Source organism: Motacilla alba, chromosome 5 (genome assembly GCF_015832195.1).
Source record: "Motacilla alba alba isolate MOTALB_02 chromosome 5, Motacilla_alba_V1.0_pri, whole genome shotgun sequence".
NCBI lineage: Eukaryota > Metazoa > Chordata > Aves > Passeriformes > Motacillidae > Motacilla > Motacilla alba.
In genome coordinates this window covers 8556267-8572380 of record NC_052020.1, presented here as the reverse complement: position 1 = coordinate 8572380, position 16114 = coordinate 8556267, and the positions used below count along the sequence as shown (strand labels likewise).

The following is a 16114-nucleotide window of genomic DNA, read 5'->3' as shown; positions in this document are numbered from 1 at the left end:
GGGAGGAACCACCCCCCTCACGCCCGAAGGGGGGGGGCCGCACCCCCTCCCGCCCCGCCCATGATGGCCCCGCCCACTTCCGGTTTACCCCGGAAGCCGGAAGCGGTGGCGCCCGGAGGGTCGCGGTGGCGCCTTGGTGAGTCCGGGGGAGGGCCGGGAATGGGAATAACGGGAATAACGGCGGGATAACGAGGATAATGGCGCTGCTCCCGCCACGGCGTTCGCTACAGCCCCGCAGCTGGGCAGCCCTTTGCGTCCACTTCCCTGAGCGCCTGTAGATGCTTCCCAGACGCCACCCCAAGCTTTCCCACTCCCACCGTTCCTGCTTCTCCCTCTTAAACTCCATGAAAGTTCGCTAATACCCCCCATAAAAGACCCAGATCAGGTGGTTTCTGCCCCGCACCTGCAGCGCGCCATTTAATTCCCATTTTTTTCCCCCCGGACAGGTTCATCTGGATCGTGGGTTGGGCAACCCTGAGCCTCAGCGCGGCTGTTGCGGCATTCCCGGTGTGATATCCTTGGGATGCTGCACGTGGATGAGAGGTGGAAGAGCTTGGAGTGAATAGGACGGCGCAGGTGTGTTGCGTTTCCTTGGTTTTTAGGACATTCCCGCGTTATTCCATCCCCTTCTTGGAATTTCCGCCGCACACGGGACGCTTGCTGAACGTGTCAGACAGCTGGGAATACTTGGGGTAAATCATGGATATGGTGCAGGAGGCCCACAATTTCCCCGATCTTTTTGTTAATTTCACTGAATTCCGTGGCAGGAAGGTGGAATTAGATGATCCCTGAGGTCCTTCCCGGCCCTGTGGGCATGGTGGGAGATGGTCAGATCCCGGTTTCTGTGGTGGGATGGGGATGGATTCTGGGATGGGATGGAGACATCCAGCTGGAATTTGCAAGCTGGGGCTGTGGGTGGATTTTTCCTTGACGGAACACCCTGGGACATGCAGAATTCCATCCAGATAGGCTTGGGAAAGGGGGGAAAAGCCTTTTCCCAAGCAGGAGTTGGTGGGAATGGTGTTTCTCCCGCTCAGCTAACAGAACCCAGCCCAGCTGCTCTGGGGGCTTTAACCACCCCGGATTCCAGTTGGAAACCTATTCCCAGTTGGATTTGGGAATTGATTTGCCTCTTTTCCCACATCCCAGCAGTCTGGGAGGATGGATACGCTGAGGAACCGGACAGTGGAGGAGCTCCGGGAGCTGCAGGAGGATTCCCAGGAGATCGAGCGCTTGGCTTTGGAGTCGCAGGAGGTTTGTGCCAGGAGGTGGCTCCGGGGCGTCCCTGTCCCCTTGCTGTGCTCACCATCCCGAATTCCGTAGGTGCAGGAGCTGCAGCTGGAAAGGGAGATGGCCCTGGCTGCCAACCGGAGCCTGGCCGAGCAGAACCTGAAATTCCAGGTGCCGCTGGAGACGGGGCGCAGCGACCTCTCCAAGAAATACCAGGAGCTGCAGGAGCTGGCTGGGAGGTGCAGGGAGCAGAAGGAGAAGCTGGGTGAGCGCTGGCATCTTCGCCCAGGAGGGATTCTGCTTCCTGGAAAGCTGATATCCCTCTTTCTTCCCAGCAGCCGGAGAGATGGAGGATGTTATCCCTCTTGGATTGCCCTCCTTCCATCAGCACTTCCCAAGCCCTTTCCTGTGGGCTCTGTGCTGGTTTTTCCCTGGTTTCTGGTCTCTGGCAGTGATTTTTCCTTGGTTTTTCTTTCCCCCCTTTGTTTTTCCCAGAGAAATTCTCGGCGGCGCTGCAGCCTCAGACTTTGCTGGATCTCCTCCAGGTGGAAAGCCAGAAGATTGAAGAGGAATCTGAGGTGAGCTTAGGCCTTAAATCCATTGGGAATTCCAGTGATTCATCCTCAAAGACTTGCAGTTAAACCCAGTCCCTAAAATCATGGATCATCTTTGGAGTCTGCTGGGTTTTCTCCAAAGAACTGGATCCATCCTTGTTTGTGTGTGGCTGTTGCTCCTTGGGATGTGGCTGGGAGAGACCTAAACCAGGATTTTAGGGAAGAGGAGCAGAGGGATGCAGGAATGAGCCCAAGGCTGTTCCTCTCTTCCAGAAAATGGCCGAGAAATTCCTGGAGGGGGAGGTGCCCCTGGAGACATTCCTGGAGCAGTTTTTCGGGATGAGGAAGTTGTCCCACCTGCGCCGGGTCCGAGTGGAAAAGCTGCAGGAGATCGTGAGGAAGTCGGAGGGATCCCAGGAGCGCACCAGGGACTCTCAGCCTCCTCTTCCTCCTCCTCCTCCTCACGTTCCCACGGATCCACCAAAACCCTTCCCGTCGGGATCTCCGGCCTTCCCTCTGCCCTACAGCCCGGCTCCGACCCTTCCTCCCGGCCCCACTGCCCACGGAGCGCTTCCTCCCGCCCCTTTCCCGGGATCTCCAGGCGCCGTGGGACACGTGGCTTCCTCCCAGCCCAGCTCCCAGTCCGCCTTTCCCTATCCACTCGCTCCAGCTCCCGGATATCCGGCGGCTTCCGCCGCTGACTCTGCGGCAGGGTATCCTAAATCCACCTCGGCAGGCTTTTCCTGGTCTCCGTCCCGGGGCCCACCGCAGCCCTTGCCCTATCCTGCTCCTCATCCTTCTCCTCCCCCTGCCAGACCGGGATACTCTCCCTACATCCCACCTGGAGCAGGGAGACCGCAGTGTCCGTACCCCACTCAGCCCCCTCTCCCGAATTTCCCGATCCCAACGCAGGCTCCCTATCCCGGGCCTCCCCCACCCTTTGGATACCCCCCGCCTCCGAACCCTCAGCGTCCTACCTGGCCTGGATACTAATCCAGGACTTCTGGGGAGCATCCTGTGCCGATTCCTCCTTTCTTCTGGGGACTGAGGAAGAGGAGGGATTCCAGAGTGTTGCTCCTGGATCCGTCGGTGCAAAGGAATTGCGCGGGATAAGTCACGGCTCCGGAGGTCGGAGCGAGAGGCAGAGCCAGACCAGCAGAGATCTGGAGAGGAGAAACCTCCAGGGAAACCTTGGAGCACCTTCCAGTGCCTAGAGGGGCTCCAAAAGAACTGGACGAGGACTTGGACAAAGACTTGGAGTGATGGGATAATGGGGAATGGCCTCACCCTGTCAAAGCGTGGGTTTAGGTGGGATTTTGGGAAGAAATTCTTCCCTGCGATGGTGGTGAGGCCCTGGAATGGATTTCCCAGGGAAGTCGTGGCAGCTCCATCCCTGGAAGTGTCCAAGGCCAGGTTGGACAGGGCTTGGAGCAAGTGGAAAGGGATTGGAAGTGGCTGATCCCTAAGATCCCTTTTCACCCAAACCATTCCAGGGCTGTTGGTGGGAGTCAGTGGTTCCCACTTGGGCCTGGGCAGCCTCCAGTATTCCCGACCTCCTGTGTGGTTTTTCGGGCTCCTCACATCTCCCTTCTCAGGAAACACTTGGAAACGGAGGGAATGACAAACGATGGAAACAGGATTTGCTTTACTCAGCACTTTATCCTTCAAATCCTGCCTGTATCCCCTTAAGTTATTTATAAGGAACGGTTACTAATGGACTAGGATGAGGGATTGATGGAAGCAATTCCATCCCTGGGATTAATTAGAGTAATAAAACTGGATGAATTAATTGCACTCTGGAGTCATGGCCCTGCTTACTTTGGGAAACTGCGGAACATCCGGATAAGGATCGATCCCTCTATCCCTTCCTGGCATCCAACTTCCTTTGGATCCCCTCAGTGAAATCTTCCACCCCCTCCCAGAACCATCTTCAAGCCTGCTTCAATTCCTGTGTTTCTTGCATTTATCCCTGGGATAAAAACCAGGGGAAAAGGAGTTTCCCTGTCCCACTTTTCCCTCCTGACTGGGGGTTTGGAGTCACACTGGGGTAATGGAAGGAAGAGGACGAGCTGTAATTAGTACAAAACCTCAATTTTATTACAGGTATTTGTTATTAAATATCTCAGACTCATTCTCAGTATTCCCACCCTTGCATCCCTATCCTTTATCCAGCATCCCAGCTCTTTATCCTGGTTTGGAGAAGCTGGTGATCCCACTATTCCAAAGGGCTCCTTTCACCCCCTACCTCTTAAATTCCTATAAATAGCTTAAAAAAAACCCCCAAAAACCTCCTTTTCTCCCGTGAGGAGGCTGGGAAGTGCTCCTGGAAGGGTGCTGGAATGCTGGGATGCCCCCAAAGCTGAGGCGAGAGGTGGGATCAGCTGCTTTGGGAAGCAGGGAGTCACACCCTGCGGGCAGAGTGCAGGTCGTAGTCGCTGTCCGAGGAGTTATCTGGAGGGTTGGAACGCCGGCACGCTGCTTCCAGGGCTGTGGAGAGCGTGGATACACTCACTGGATGCACATCCATGGGAAAGGGACGGGAAGGAGCCACTTCCAGCACTTACCAGGGTAAGCAGAGAGCTGGGAGCTCTTTTTGGGGGGCTGTGCGTAGTCGTTGTCCCCTCCCTGTCCCTGAGGCCTCGGAGCGGTGCTGGAGCGGTGGAAAGACACTGGAGAAGAGAGCGGGATTGGGATTTTGGGGTTGGAACAGCAGCTTGGAGGGAACAAACCCATCCGGGAAGGGGCTGGGTAAAATTGGTCCCTGCTCCAGGCCCGCATCTCCTGGGTGAGTTATATTCCAAAAGGAAGCCAGATCCAGGGCCCTTGTGCCAGGACCCAGGGGGGAACAGCCCACCCAGACCCCAGACCCATTCCAAGGAACTCCAAAATCCTTGGATTTGGAGAATCCAAAACAGGATTTTCCAAAAGAATGGAACTCCAAATCCCATTCCCAGCTCCCCAGCGAGCTGCTCCTCACCTGTCTGGTTGAGTCCCGTGGGGCCGATCCACTGGCGCTGCTTCTTCTTGGAGACTGAAAGAGAAGGGGAATTGTGTCTCCAAGGGTCTTCCCGATCCTTCCTCCAGCTGCTTCCCCCCTGCCAGCCCCATATGTCATCCCGAATAATCCCCCCCTTCCCAGTAATCCCTCCCCCAGGATCCTCCACCTGCTCTTTTGTGTCTGCTCGGAGCTTAATCCCTCTTCCCGCTCCTACACTCCATGTGGGACAGGCTTGGGGACAAAGGGGATAATGGGACAGGGGGATCTGTCAGGCCGAGCAGCCAAATCCCGCCCCAAGGAGTTTAGGGAAGCATCCATGGAGCTGCCAGCCCTGAGCCGGCACGTGGGGATGGTGGACCGGGAGAAGGAAGAAAAGAAGGATGAGGATCCCGAGGTTGTTCCCTACTTCTCTTCATCAGCTTCCGATAGGCAGGAGGGCCGCAGATCAGGAACAGGATGAGGAAAAGCAGCAGGGCCAGGCAGATGCTCACAACGGTTCCAGCAGATGTTCCAGTGGGAAGCGGCTTTGAGTCCTGGCCTGGAAAGAGCATGGATGTCACTGGATGTGTCCAGCTGGAGGTTGGTGCTGAGATGTGAATATCCATTACCCCACCAGGAACCCAAATCCTGCGTGGATTTGGTCCCCCCATCCCTGCCCGTTCCATAGGTGTGGGAATTCCAGCTCCCAGCACGGATCACGTGGCTTACACACAACTCTGGTCCGGGAGCAGCTCCGGGTATTCCCAAGTTTGGGCTGGCAGAGGTGCAGGGGTTCAAGCCCACAGGTGACTCCCGTCGAGGGAGGCTCCCGGATTTCCACGCTGGAAGTGAGATTCCCGCAGCCCAGCTCCCGGCAGATCTGCCGGCCACGCTTGTCTCGCTGCGCTGCTCTGGATTCACACAGATCCCACCACTGTCCCGCATGGAATACCTGGATGTCCCCTTCGCACGGATTGGGGCCGGCTGCCAGCCTCCGCAGGGCCCGCGGCTGGGAATCTGCGGGAGAGAGGAGCACATCCGTAGGGAGAGGGGTTGGATCCACGGGGAGAGGACAGACCCGTGGGGAGGGGTGTAATCCACGAGGAGAGGGAGCAGATCCATGGGTACAGGGGGATCAGACCCATGGGAAGACAGGGGTCAGATCCATGGCGTGGGGTCAGAGCCACAAGGAAAAGGGAGTCGGATCCATGGAGATGGGTCAGACATGTGGGAAGAAGAGGCAGAACCACAGAGAGAGAGAGGAGTTGGACCCACAGGCAGACAGGGATGATATCCACAGGGATACCGCTGGCACACGCTCTTCCTCCTCCCAGCACCAGCTCCTGGCACAGGGATGCTCCCGGCATCTCCCCTCGTGCCACAGGGACTGAACCAAACCAGAGCCAGGCATGGAGGGGCTTTGAACTCTTCTCATGGGAAATGCAGCATGGAAACCGGCTCTGCCAGCTGCCACAGCCCATTAAACCCCCAAATCCCACGGGATTCCAAGCTGGGGCAGATGGCAGGACCCACAAGGAGCCTGCTCCAAGCTTCATGGCTTGGCTCTCAGTGCCATGGAGCTGGCACCGAGCTGATTTCCAGGGAAGCACTGATGGAAAATGACAGGGAGAAGCTTGTGGCTGGGAGATGCTCATGGCAAGGGAAAGGTGCTCTGGCAGGGACACGCCTGTAGCAGGCAAGAGGGTCACGGAAAAGAAGGGACATGCCCGAGGCAGGGACGTGATCGGAGCATGGAGATGCCCAAGGCGTGGAAGTTGCTCAGGGAGTGCCCACAGCAGGATGCCCAGAGCCTGGTGCCTGCCAGTATTCCCCACCCCCAGCTGGAGTCTGGGATGCTGCCATGGCCGCTCTCCCTCCCTGGCTCATCCTCCTCGGAACTGCCGCGCTCGGCACTGCCGGGAACTGAGATTTCCTGTTTTGCCTTCGCACCCCGGAGAGGAAGAGCGGGAGTGGGTGGATGGGGCCCAGGGGGCAGGCTGGGATGGGGCTGGTTCTCTCTTCTGGGCCCCAAAATCCCCCTGGGCTATCCCACCAGAGCTGGAAATCAGGGATGCTCCAGGACCATCCTCACCTGAGCAGGTGATGAAGGCAGGCTTTTTCCTCCGGGAGCCGGTCCTGTTGAAGCAGTCCAGCAGGGAACGGCTCCCACAGGGATCCACCGCCTCCCACCGCACCGGCAGGTGGATCCCTGGATCCGGCTCGCCGTGGCTGCTCCCGGCAGTGCCACAGCGCAATTCCTGGCAGATGAGGGTGACCAGATGTGTCCAGTTGTCCGGGATGCTCGCCACGGCCCCCCACAGCCCCTGCTTGTGCAGCTCCAGGAAGCCAGAGCAGCTGAAATTCCCGTCCACCAGCCGCAGCCTGGGGGGTCCTGCAGAGGGATTGGTGATGGGCGAGGAAGTGTTATGGATTGGGATGGCAATTTTCCCGTTATTTAGCGGGAAGTTCCCAAATTTGAGGCTAAGGATTCCTTGGGATGAGGGGCTTACCCGTGGGCTCCGGGGTGGTGGCCGGGGGTGTCGGCGGGGGCTTGGGAGTGGTTTTCACTGGCTCTGGAATGAGAAGAGAGGGGCCACGTGGGCATGGGTGATCCCTAGGGATTGAGGTGGCCGGGCTGGGGGGTCCAGGCTCACCTCCACAGGCAACAATGACGTGCTCCGTGCAGTTTTCCAGCTCCCAGCGGCATCCCAGTGGGTGTCTGCACCTCAAGGCGTGACTCTGTGGCCCTTTCCCACCGGGAATGATGAGCTCCAAGGGCTCAGAGGTCAGGGGGCCACACTCCAGCCGCCGACAGATCCAATCCAGGTCAGCCACGTTCACGCTCTCCCAGCAAATCGGCCTCCACTGGCTTTCCCAGTTCACCTCCAGTATCCCGGTGCAGCGGCAGCCGCCTCTGGTGAGTCTCAGGATGGATTCTGTGGGAAAACACCAGGAAAACACCACCATTAGGGGCTTTCCTTCCCTTCCCAGCGGGTTTTCACCCTGGGAATGATGGAAAAGCCCCTGGTGGGGGCCTTGGGAAGCAGCGCAAGGAATGGGAGTGTGGAGGGGATCGAGGGAATGTGGGGGCCTGAGCTGGGACCCCGCGACGCCGCTTCCGGGTGATGCAACTCCAGCACCCGCCACGCTCACGGAGCTGTGGAGGCATTCCCGAAGGGCTGCTCCCCACATTCTCACCTCCAGGGATCCAGGTGGCTCCTCCGTGGTCAGGGATGGCTGCAGGAAAGAGCGGAAATGGGGCGTCAATCCCGCATCCCGCCCTGGGGACCCCGAGTTTGGGAGAGCGGCTCCGCTGCTCGGCCTGTTGATGGTTATTTTGAGGAAAAGGGGGGTTTTGTGGGAAAAACTGGGATTTTTGGGGGAGAAAGGCGATTTGCTGACTCCCCATCCGTCTGCTGGGGGATTTTTAGGGCTGAGAAAAGACCAGGGCCCTGCAAATTACCGCTAATTAGCCCTGCTCCTGGGTGGAATGTTCGGGAATGGTGCCATGAAGATGGAGGGAAGGGCAGGAGCTGTCAGGAATGAGGATGTGGGGATACCTGGCCGCCTTCAGCACCATTGGCTCAATCTTGGGACCCTGGGACCCCCAGAGTGAGGTGGGTGGGGGTTTGGGGGGTCACCAGGGTGCTTCCCACCCCAAGCCCCAGGCTGTGGCTCGCTCAAGGCGCCGATCCCGCCTGGAGCAGGAAAACCAGGGGAGCTCTGCCACGAGACCGGAGCGGTGCCTGGTACTCACCCCACATTCCCAGCAGGAGGCACAGGATGGGCAGCCGGGTTGCCATGGGCTCCGCTGGTGCCATGGGGGCACGGGAGGCTCCGGGGGCTCCGCCGCCTCCGCTGCCCGGCCCGGAGCAGGCGAGGGAGGGGGCCCGGACAGGAACCGGCTGTTTTTCCTCCCTCTGTGGTTTTTTTGACGTCACCTCTGGGCCCGTTTGAAGACTCTGTTGCCTCCCTGGGTCCCGCCAAGCACGAGAGGAAAGGGGCGAGAAACATGTGGGGCTCAGCCCCCGCCAAATCCCAGGGTCTCTGCAGCTCTGGGAAAGGGAGGCAGTGAATGCATCCAGTGCTGAGGGAGATTTGGGGGTCCCCGAGCCCCCCAGAGGAGCTGATGCCCATCCTGATCCCCTAAAACCCTGTGATTAGCCCCAGGAATGGGATGGGGGAAGATTTTATCCAGGCACATCCCAGGTTCTGGCATTCCAGGGACACCCTACACCCCTGCAAGGGCACGTGGGGCACCGGCGGTGCTGGACCTGGCCAGGGCAGAGGCGTTAATTGATTGTGGCCTAATTAAACGCTCTGAATCCAGGTCAGGCATGCTAATGAGGCAGCTGTTTTCCATTGACTCCGTGGTATTCCTGCTGGAAGGAGAGATGGATGGAGCTTCCCATCCCATCCTGCTCCAGCACCCGTGGATGCTCCAGTCCCCAGCCCTGGAGTAGGATTTCAGCAGCTGGGTGCTCCTGCAGCCACCACTTGTTCCCATCCCAGTTATCCCAGGGGTTCTGCTCGTCCTGATGGGAGCAGGCCCTATTGGAATATCCCACATGGGGGTCCTGGAGCTGCCCCCCCACCCACTTCGGCTTTGAAAATTCCCTGGAAAAGGGGTGCAATTCCCAGGCCTCCTCCCACAGGGTTTGGTGGAGGATTCGTGGAGATTGCAAGCTGCAATCCCCCAAAATCAACCGGAAATTTGGAATTCACCTCAAACATCCCAGAACCCTGTGCCTCTGGGAAAGATCCTGTTATCCAGAGGTGTGTGACCCCCATGGATTTGGGGTGCCTGGGGTCCAGCCCTTCCCTCAGAGCCGTGACTGCCTCTGGAGGCCATGAGATCCCAGGGGTAGGATTTGGCTTCGGATTGAGCATCCGCCTTGCCTCGGGCGCTGCGAGTCAGCTCAGCATCCCGAGCATGCCGTGGCAGCTCGGGATGATTGGAATCCCTTCCTGGGGGGAGTTTGGGGGGTGCTGGGAAGTGCTGACAACGCTGCCTGCCGTGAGGAGCCTTTTAAAAAGCAGGAGCTGCCTTTGGAGCGAGCGGGAAGGGGCTTGTCGGCTGTCGGCACGCTGCTGGGATCACAATGATGGGGAAAAGGGGGATTTTCCGGGCGGGAGCAGCTCGGAGGAACGGTTGGCACTGACGTGGCTGTGTGGGGATGGAGGTGACACCTCGGCTGGGTTGTCACGCTCCAAGGCCACTGGTATCCCCAGGGAGCTGGTGCCCCCAGGCTGTTGGTATCCCCAGGGAACTGGTGCCCTCCAGGGTTTTGGTATCCCCAGGGAACTGGTGCCCTCCAGGGTTTTGGTATCCCCATGGAATCGATGCCCCCCAGGGCTTTGGTACCTTCCAGGGCTTTGTTATCCCCAGGGAACTGGTGCTCTCCCGGGAATCAGCACCCTCAGGACGCTGCTACCCCTCGGCACATTGGGATCCCACCTAGTACATCCCTACCCCCTCAATTTTGGGACCCCTCCAGGGCATCCCCCTCCAGGACCCCCCGCCATTCATCGATCCCTCCAGGCCTGTCCATGCCACATTCCCAGGGATCCCGGCACCATCACCTCCCTCCCAGCCCCCCCGGCACCCGGAGCCAGTAGCGGGGCTGGGGCACCCCCCGTGCCCGCCCCGTGCCCGCCCGGCTCTCAGCCCGCGCCGCGCCCCGTGCCCTTTGTCGGGGTTTTGCTGCTATTTTGGGATTTCCTCCGTTGTTGCGGCTCCTTTGTGCGGGGCCTCTCGCTCAGCAAACAGCTGGAGGATGTGGGGGGGGGGCCCACATTTTCCACTTGGGGTGCAGCTGAACCCCGACCTCCTCCCCGCAGAGACAGAAACCCGACGGCGGGGCCGGGGTGGGAGCAGCCGGCTTGGGATGGGGGGCAGAGGGGTCCCAGTCCCCCGGGATGATGGGTGGGTGCTGTGCCCCCTCCCGGCTGGGAGCACCCCAAATCCCAAAGCTGGGATGGTGCTTGGCTCCAGGAAGCTGCTTGGCTCCAGGAAGCTGCTTGGCTCCAGCTTCCTGCTGGAATATGGGTGGACCAGGAGGTGCTGAAGGGATTTGGGGCTGTATCCCAGCCTCATAGAGCACCATCCAGTGGGTTTGGGGTGGCACCTCAGTGGCTTCCCTTCCAGCATCTCTGGAGCATTCCTGGACAGGATTTATGGATGGCATGTTCCTGGGATGGGGACTGTCCCAGAAGGGTGTAGGCAGGCTCTGAGGGGACACGTGGGATTTCCATGTCCGCCCTTCCTGCAGTTTAATTTCCACCCCTGGTGCTATGGAGCTGGATCAGGGCCCTGCCGCCCTCTTCCCTGCTCCTGTGGGCTGGGACTGGGAAATTTAGCCATCTTTGGCCATCTTGTGTCCCTTAGTGGACAAATGGGAGCGCTTGGTGGCCCAGACTCACTGCAGGGCTGGTGACAGCCCTGTGGACAAGGGACATGGTGGGAAAAGCTTTTAATGGCAGCACAGAGGAGATGGCAGGTGAATTCCGGAGGAGATAGCCAGAGAATTCCAGGAGATTTGGCCTCTGGAGTGGTGGCACAAGCTCAGTAGGCAGAGTCCTGGACGTCGTCGTAGTCGCTGCCCTCGGAAAAGTCGGGATCCTCCCCGTGTTCCCCCGAGGGACAGGACGGATCTGACCAGCCTGCAGAGACAGAGCCCATCAGGAGGATTTGGGAATTGCCAGAACTCCCTGTGCGCCCCACCTCCAGCACAGGATCCTCACCTGGATGTGAGGAGGGATCTCCGGGGGGCTCCGTCTCCTGCACGTTCTCGTACCACTCCCCCGAGGAGGTGCTGGAGCTGCCGTCGGGATCGGGATCTGTCGGAGCTGCAGGTACCCAGGGCTGGGAGGGCACTGGGGCGGGCGCTGCCGGCGGAGCTGGGAGGAGCAGGGTCACTGACTGGCACTTTCCAGCCCTGCTCCCACTCCGTGGGCTCCCATTTCCTCACTGAGGTCGAACCGATCCATCTTCCCATCCTTGGGGTCCCTCTATGCCTGCTCCCATCCCTGCTCCTCTACCTGGGGCCCCTGAACCCCTATTCCCTCCCCATCCCTGTGGTCTCTGCATCCCTTTTTCCCATCCTCGGGGTCTCCCCATCCCTGCTCCCATCCCTGCCCCCACATTTCCCACCTGTGCCATAGCCATGGCCGGTGGCTGCCGGGTGCCACTGGGTGCCTTGGGCAGGGGGGGGAACGCTGCCATTCCAATAGGGCTCCGTGGATGAGGATGAGCTGGAGGAGCTGCGGAGTGGGGGTCCTGGCCTGGCCGGCTCTGTGGGAACAAGGGCATCAAACGTGGGAACAAAGATATTGGAAGAGGGGGTGGCCACCCTTCCATCCATGGGATAGACCCCCCTTGTGTCATACCACCCTCAGGGAATGGCTCCATCCTGTCCTGGCTGGGTCTCAGAGGGAGAAGATCCTCCCTGGGATGCCGGCGCAGGGAGTCTGTGGGAAGGGGAGAGGGGTGGGAGCATCCTGGGTGACAGGGATCCTGGGACAGGACCTCAGGGATCCCAGAGGAAGTGGGATGCTCACTGTAGAAGGTGGACAGGGCGATGGGAGGCTTGCTGCTGAACTCATAATATTCCGAGTCGGAATCAGAATCCTTGGAAATGGCTGTGACCAGACAGTCTGAGGGGTGACAAGGGGATGTGGCATCTGGCACCTCTGGCCCCACAGCCCCTGGGGGAACCTGCCAGACCCACCTGATCCTTTGGGAAGGCTGGTGGGAGTCTTCCTGTAGTCGTTGGAGATCCCGGAGGGTGCGTCGCGGCTCTGGGAGCTGTGGGTCACCAGGACTGGCATGGGTATTTCCAAGGAGGACACGTCTGTGGGGACAAGGGGATGCACCCACTCCGTGGCTGAGCTGAGCCCAAAAAGTGGGGATTGTGTCCCAATTCCGTGTCCAGATCCAGAGCTCCTTACCACTCCTCTTCCTCAGCCTCAGCAGGGCAGTGGAAAAGGCCAGCATGGAGAGCAGGAGCAGCGCGGCCAGCACCAGGCACAGGACAAAGAGGGGACTGTCCACTGCTGGCGTCCCCAAGGTCCGGGTCCCCTCCTCGGCTGGGACAGAGAACGGACACAGCTTATCCCACACGAATCTTACCTCCTGGGAATTGTACCCTGATCCCAGGGAATGGGCCTGGACACTCACTGTGCAGGACAGTGACATTCCTGGGCGTCACCTCAGCCGCTGTGGGCGTCGGCGTCTCCAAACCCTGGGAGCCTGGAAAGGGCGGGAGCAGAAATCGGATGCTTGGGAGAGAGCAGGACCCAGGCCGTGCCTCAAATCCCAGCGGGAGGGACGCGGTACCGTTGCAGATGACCCCGGCGGCCCAGGATTGGTAACAGGGAGCGGATTTATTGAAGACCCAGCGGCACTGTGCCAGCGAGGGCTGCAGGCTCCCGCACAGGTACGTCATCTTCCCGGGAAGCGTGTGTCTGAAGGCAGGCCGCTGGAGCATATCCCCGCATCCCAGCGTCCGGCACAGCACCGTGGCCTCCGTGTCGTACCAGGTGCTGTTACACACCGTGCTCCAAGTGCCGCGGAAAAACACCTCCACCCTGCCGGCGCACTCATCCTGGCCTCCGGAGAGCCGCCACTCCTGGTGCTCTGCGGGAAGAGCACCGAGATGAGGATGCGCCATCCACGTCCCCCGCTCCGGAATATTCCAAACCCACCTGAGCAAACCACGCCGGCGTCCTCCTTGTGGCTGCAGTCGTTCTCCAGCGCGGCCGGACATTCCCACAGGTCCCGCTCGTGTCCCTTGCATCCCACCTCATCCCGGAGGATGGGGCCGTGTCCGCGGCCGAAGGCGGCATTGCCGTGGGCTCTCACGGCGCGGCCGCACCCGAGTTGGCGGCACACGACGTTGGCATCGGCCATGTCCCAGCCATCGTCACACACCGTCCCCCACGTCCCCTCCTGCTCCAGCTCCACCCGGCCCTCGCAGCGGCTCCGGCCGTCCGCCAGCCGGAGCGCTCTGGGACCTGGGAGATGCACCAGGAAGGGTGAGCTGGCGTTGTCCCAGAATCCCGAAAAGGGAGCGTAAGGATGTCCCTCACCCTCCCACACTCACCTGGTGTCACTGAGGTGTTCCCTGTCGGAGTGTTGGGAGGTTCTGTCGTTTCTGTGGGGACTGTGGGGAGAAAGGACAGAGGCATGAGGAGCTGAGCCCCCAGGATTCCCGGTTTGGAGGGATACATCCCAAACCCACCAAAACGTGGCCAAGAGGATTCTCCCAGCTGTGAGTGGCACAGTGGGAAACCCCCCGGGCTCTGGCAAAGGGGTCATGGAGCTGCTGCACCCCAAAAATCAATCCCTGTGTGCCCCAGGATGTTTCTCAGGGCTAAATCCTGGTGTGGGATCTGCTGGGAGAATTTGGCCTTAAATATGGGAACACTGGGACACGACTCAGCAGCGGAAGAGCTGAAATTTGAGATGTCGTCCTGCATCCATGTTGTTCCCGCCTTCCGGTTCATCCCTGCAGATGCAGAGGGGCTGGACCCGTCTGTACCCACCTGCCTACACCCATTCCAGAGCCACAGGTGAGTGGATGATCCAGTTATCCCGAAAAATGCCCCATTTGGCTCCTCCAGGGGGAAGGATTCAGCCCCAGAAGTGAGGCATCCAGGGGGCTGCTTGGGTGGGAATCCCGGGAAGAGACACCAGAGCTGGTGCAGTGGGGATTGGAGTTAAAATGTTCAAGGAAAAGGCCAGGGATGAGGGGAGAAGGTGGGAATGAGCTGCTCCAGGTGGGGATGGAGGCATGACAAGGGCGGAAATGGGGTGATGGGGCCGTTTCCTGATCAATTGGAGGCCTCGAAGCAGCTCCTGGCAGACATTTTGGCAGCCAAACAATCCCAAATCCTGCCAGGGTGGGAAGGACGGGTGGCATCACATCCCAAAACCATCCAGGGGTTACATGAGAGACAGGATGGGCTTCAGGCCCTGAGTGCCACCCTGTTCCTGAAGGGATTGTAGGTGGGATGGCTCCGAGAGCACCTTTAGGGGCTTAGGGTCCTCTCCTAGGGGTTCCCGGGGTGCTTTTGGGAGGATCCAAGAGGATCTTAACCCCTAGGAGAATCCCTAAGCCTTAGGATACCCTTTCCGGGGCTCCCTTTCCCTCCGAGTGTGTTGAGGGCCAGCATCCTCCACCACTGCCAGCTCTGTTGGGCACCCCCCGGAACCCCCAGTGCTCCCCACCGCCGGGGAGGTGGCAGGTCCCCGACCCCCAAATCTGTGGCTCCACCACCCCAAGGTCCCAAGAGAGCGACAGCAAGTGTCAGGATGGGGGTGGTGACGTACCTCGTGCAGGTGCCACGGCAGAAAGTGCCACCAAGAGCAGGCAGAGCCCCCCCATCCCATCAGCGGGGCAGCCCCATGGAATTCAGGGCTCTGGGATTCAGGGGATCCCTGTCTCAGCCGCCTGGGGACGTGGCTTGGCCGTGTCCCCGCGCTCCGGCGGCTCCGGGAGTGTGGCGGAGGGCAGGAAGCCGACTCAGTGCTGCGGGGTGGAGGAGGGTGATGGGGTGGCTCCATCCTGCCCTGGCAGGGAGGAAACAGGGCTTCGGGGACCCCAGAGACCCTCTGGGGCACGGGAGCCTCGTGGGTCTGGTGCTCCCAGCCCGGGGGACACAGGTCTGGTGGAGCCCTCGTGATCTGCAGCTGGTTTGTGCCTCCGGGTCGTGGATTTGGGGTGGTGGGCATGCGGGGACCCGGGGCCTCCCGAGACGTGGGACATCTTGGGGCGACGAAGAGCCAGGAATTCCCCTCTTCTCCCTGTTTTTTGGAGTCAATGCTACCTGCAGCTCCACATCCTGAGCATCTTCCAGCACATGCAGGATCACCCCAGGACCCTCCTGGAATATTGGGTGAGGGGTAAGGCTGGAATTTCCATGGATGGGAGGTGGGGCATCCCAGGAGATGTTGATCCCCACCGTGGGTGAGGGCTGGGATCCAGCTGAACACCTGGGGACCCAGGATGCTGGGAAGAGGGGGCAGGACTCCAGTCACCCCATCCTAGCAGGGTTTTGGGAAGTTTGGGGAAGCTGGGAGCAGGGTGATGGGGTGGGGGATCTCCTGCTGTGTCTTGGGATTGCTGGGACTTACTGGGAAGCTGGAAGAGTGGGAATCCCCATGGCCACTAGTACAGGGAGGTGCTGAGGGGACATTTGGGAATGTCGGGAACATGCAGTAGTACCAGGCTGGTGTTGGGGTTGGAAAGGTGGAGGAGGAAGATGGCAGGAGAGGGAAGAAGGAGATCCCTTATCCCAAGGTGACCCTAGCTGGGCCACAGCCAGGCCCGGCCCTGGATCCAATCCCGTG

At 60.0% G+C, this 16114-nt stretch overlaps 3 protein-coding genes across 11 annotated transcripts; 1 reads left to right on the top strand and 2 right to left on the bottom strand.

The window, feature by feature from the left end:
- Window positions 1-72: 72 nt before the first annotated feature.
- Window positions 73-3578, top strand: VPS37C (VPS37C subunit of ESCRT-I). 3 transcript variants are annotated; one of them, XM_038137324.1, is made up of 6 exons: window positions 73-136; window positions 447-576; window positions 1153-1254; window positions 1324-1495; window positions 1726-1808; window positions 2058-3578. In XM_038137324.1, exons 3-6 carry the CDS (start codon window positions 1162-1164, stop codon window positions 2775-2777), a joined length of 1068 nt encoding a protein of 355 aa, XP_037993252.1. In that variant the 5' UTR covers window positions 73-136; window positions 447-576; window positions 1153-1161; the 3' UTR covers window positions 2778-3578. The 3 variants fall into 3 exon arrangements, with proteins under 3 accessions (XP_037993252.1, XP_037993251.1, XP_037993253.1); XM_038137323.1 differs by having other exon boundaries at window positions 1150-1254; XM_038137325.1 differs by lacking the exons at window positions 73-136; window positions 447-576 and adding an exon at window positions 660-692.
- Window positions 3579-3858: 280 nt separating this feature from the next.
- CD5 (CD5 molecule) lies at window positions 3859-8670 on the bottom strand. Its single transcript, XM_038137319.1, has 10 exons — window positions 8519-8670; window positions 7960-7998; window positions 7416-7697; window positions 7272-7334; window positions 6854-7153; window positions 5491-5778; window positions 5189-5320; window positions 4762-4815; window positions 4349-4453; window positions 3859-4271 (listed from the first exon to the last, which is right to left on the bottom strand). Exons 1-10 carry the CDS (start codon window positions 8580-8582, stop codon window positions 4186-4188), a joined length of 1413 nt encoding a protein of 470 aa, XP_037993247.1. The 5' UTR covers window positions 8583-8670; the 3' UTR covers window positions 3859-4185.
- A 2549-nt stretch (window positions 8671-11219) lies between these two features.
- On the bottom strand, window positions 11220-16105 carry CD6 (CD6 molecule). Of its 7 annotated transcripts, XM_038137315.1 has the most exons (12): window positions 15095-16105; window positions 13866-13925; window positions 13468-13776; window positions 13100-13399; window positions 12941-13012; window positions 12712-12849; window positions 12492-12614; window positions 12322-12417; window positions 12151-12231; window positions 11915-12055; window positions 11506-11661; window positions 11220-11424 (listed from the first exon to the last, which is right to left on the bottom strand). In XM_038137315.1, the coding sequence occupies exons 1-12, from the start codon at window positions 15147-15149 to the stop codon at window positions 11327-11329; spliced, it is 1629 nt and encodes a 542-aa protein (XP_037993243.1). In that variant the 5' UTR covers window positions 15150-16105; the 3' UTR covers window positions 11220-11326. The 7 variants fall into 7 exon arrangements, with proteins under 7 accessions (XP_037993243.1, XP_037993239.1, XP_037993240.1 ...); XM_038137311.1 differs by having other exon boundaries at window positions 12151-12417; XM_038137312.1 differs by having other exon boundaries at window positions 11220-11661.
- Window positions 16106-16114: the final 9 nt, after the last annotated feature.

Coding starts and splice junctions, on each gene's coding strand:
- VPS37C (XM_038137324.1), top strand. CDS start 1,162: ATGGATACGCTGAGGAACCGGACAGTGGAGGAGCTCCGGGAGCTGCAG. Junction 1,496..1,725: donor GGAGCAGAAGGAGAAGCTGG/GTGAGCGCTGGC, acceptor TGTTTTTCCCAG/AGAAATTCTCGGCGGCGCTG. Junction 1,809..2,057: donor AGATTGAAGAGGAATCTGAG/GTGAGCTTAGGC, acceptor CCTCTCTTCCAG/AAAATGGCCGAGAAATTCCT.
- CD5 (XM_038137319.1), bottom strand. CDS start 8,582: ATGGCACCAGCGGAGCCCATGGCAACCCGGCTGCCCATCCTGTGCCTC. Junction 4,454..4,761: donor CACGGGACTCAACCAGACAG/GTGAGGAGCAGC, acceptor TCTCTTCTCCAG/TGTCTTTCCACCGCTCCAGC. Junction 4,272..4,348: donor CCAGCTCTCTGCTTACCCTG/GTAAGTGCTGGA, acceptor CGCTCTCCACAG/CCCTGGAAGCAGCGTGCCGG.
- CD6 (XM_038137308.1), bottom strand. CDS start 15,149: ATGGGGGGGCTCTGCCTGCTCTTGGTGGCACTTTCTGCCGTGGCACCT. Junction 12,615..12,711: donor GAGGCTGAGGAAGAGGAGTG/GTAAGGAGCTCT, acceptor TTGTCCCCACAG/ACGTGTCCTCCTTGGAAATA. Junction 11,662..11,914: donor CGGCCATGGCTATGGCACAG/GTGGGAAATGTG, acceptor TGCTCCTCCCAG/CTCCGCCGGCAGCGCCCGCC.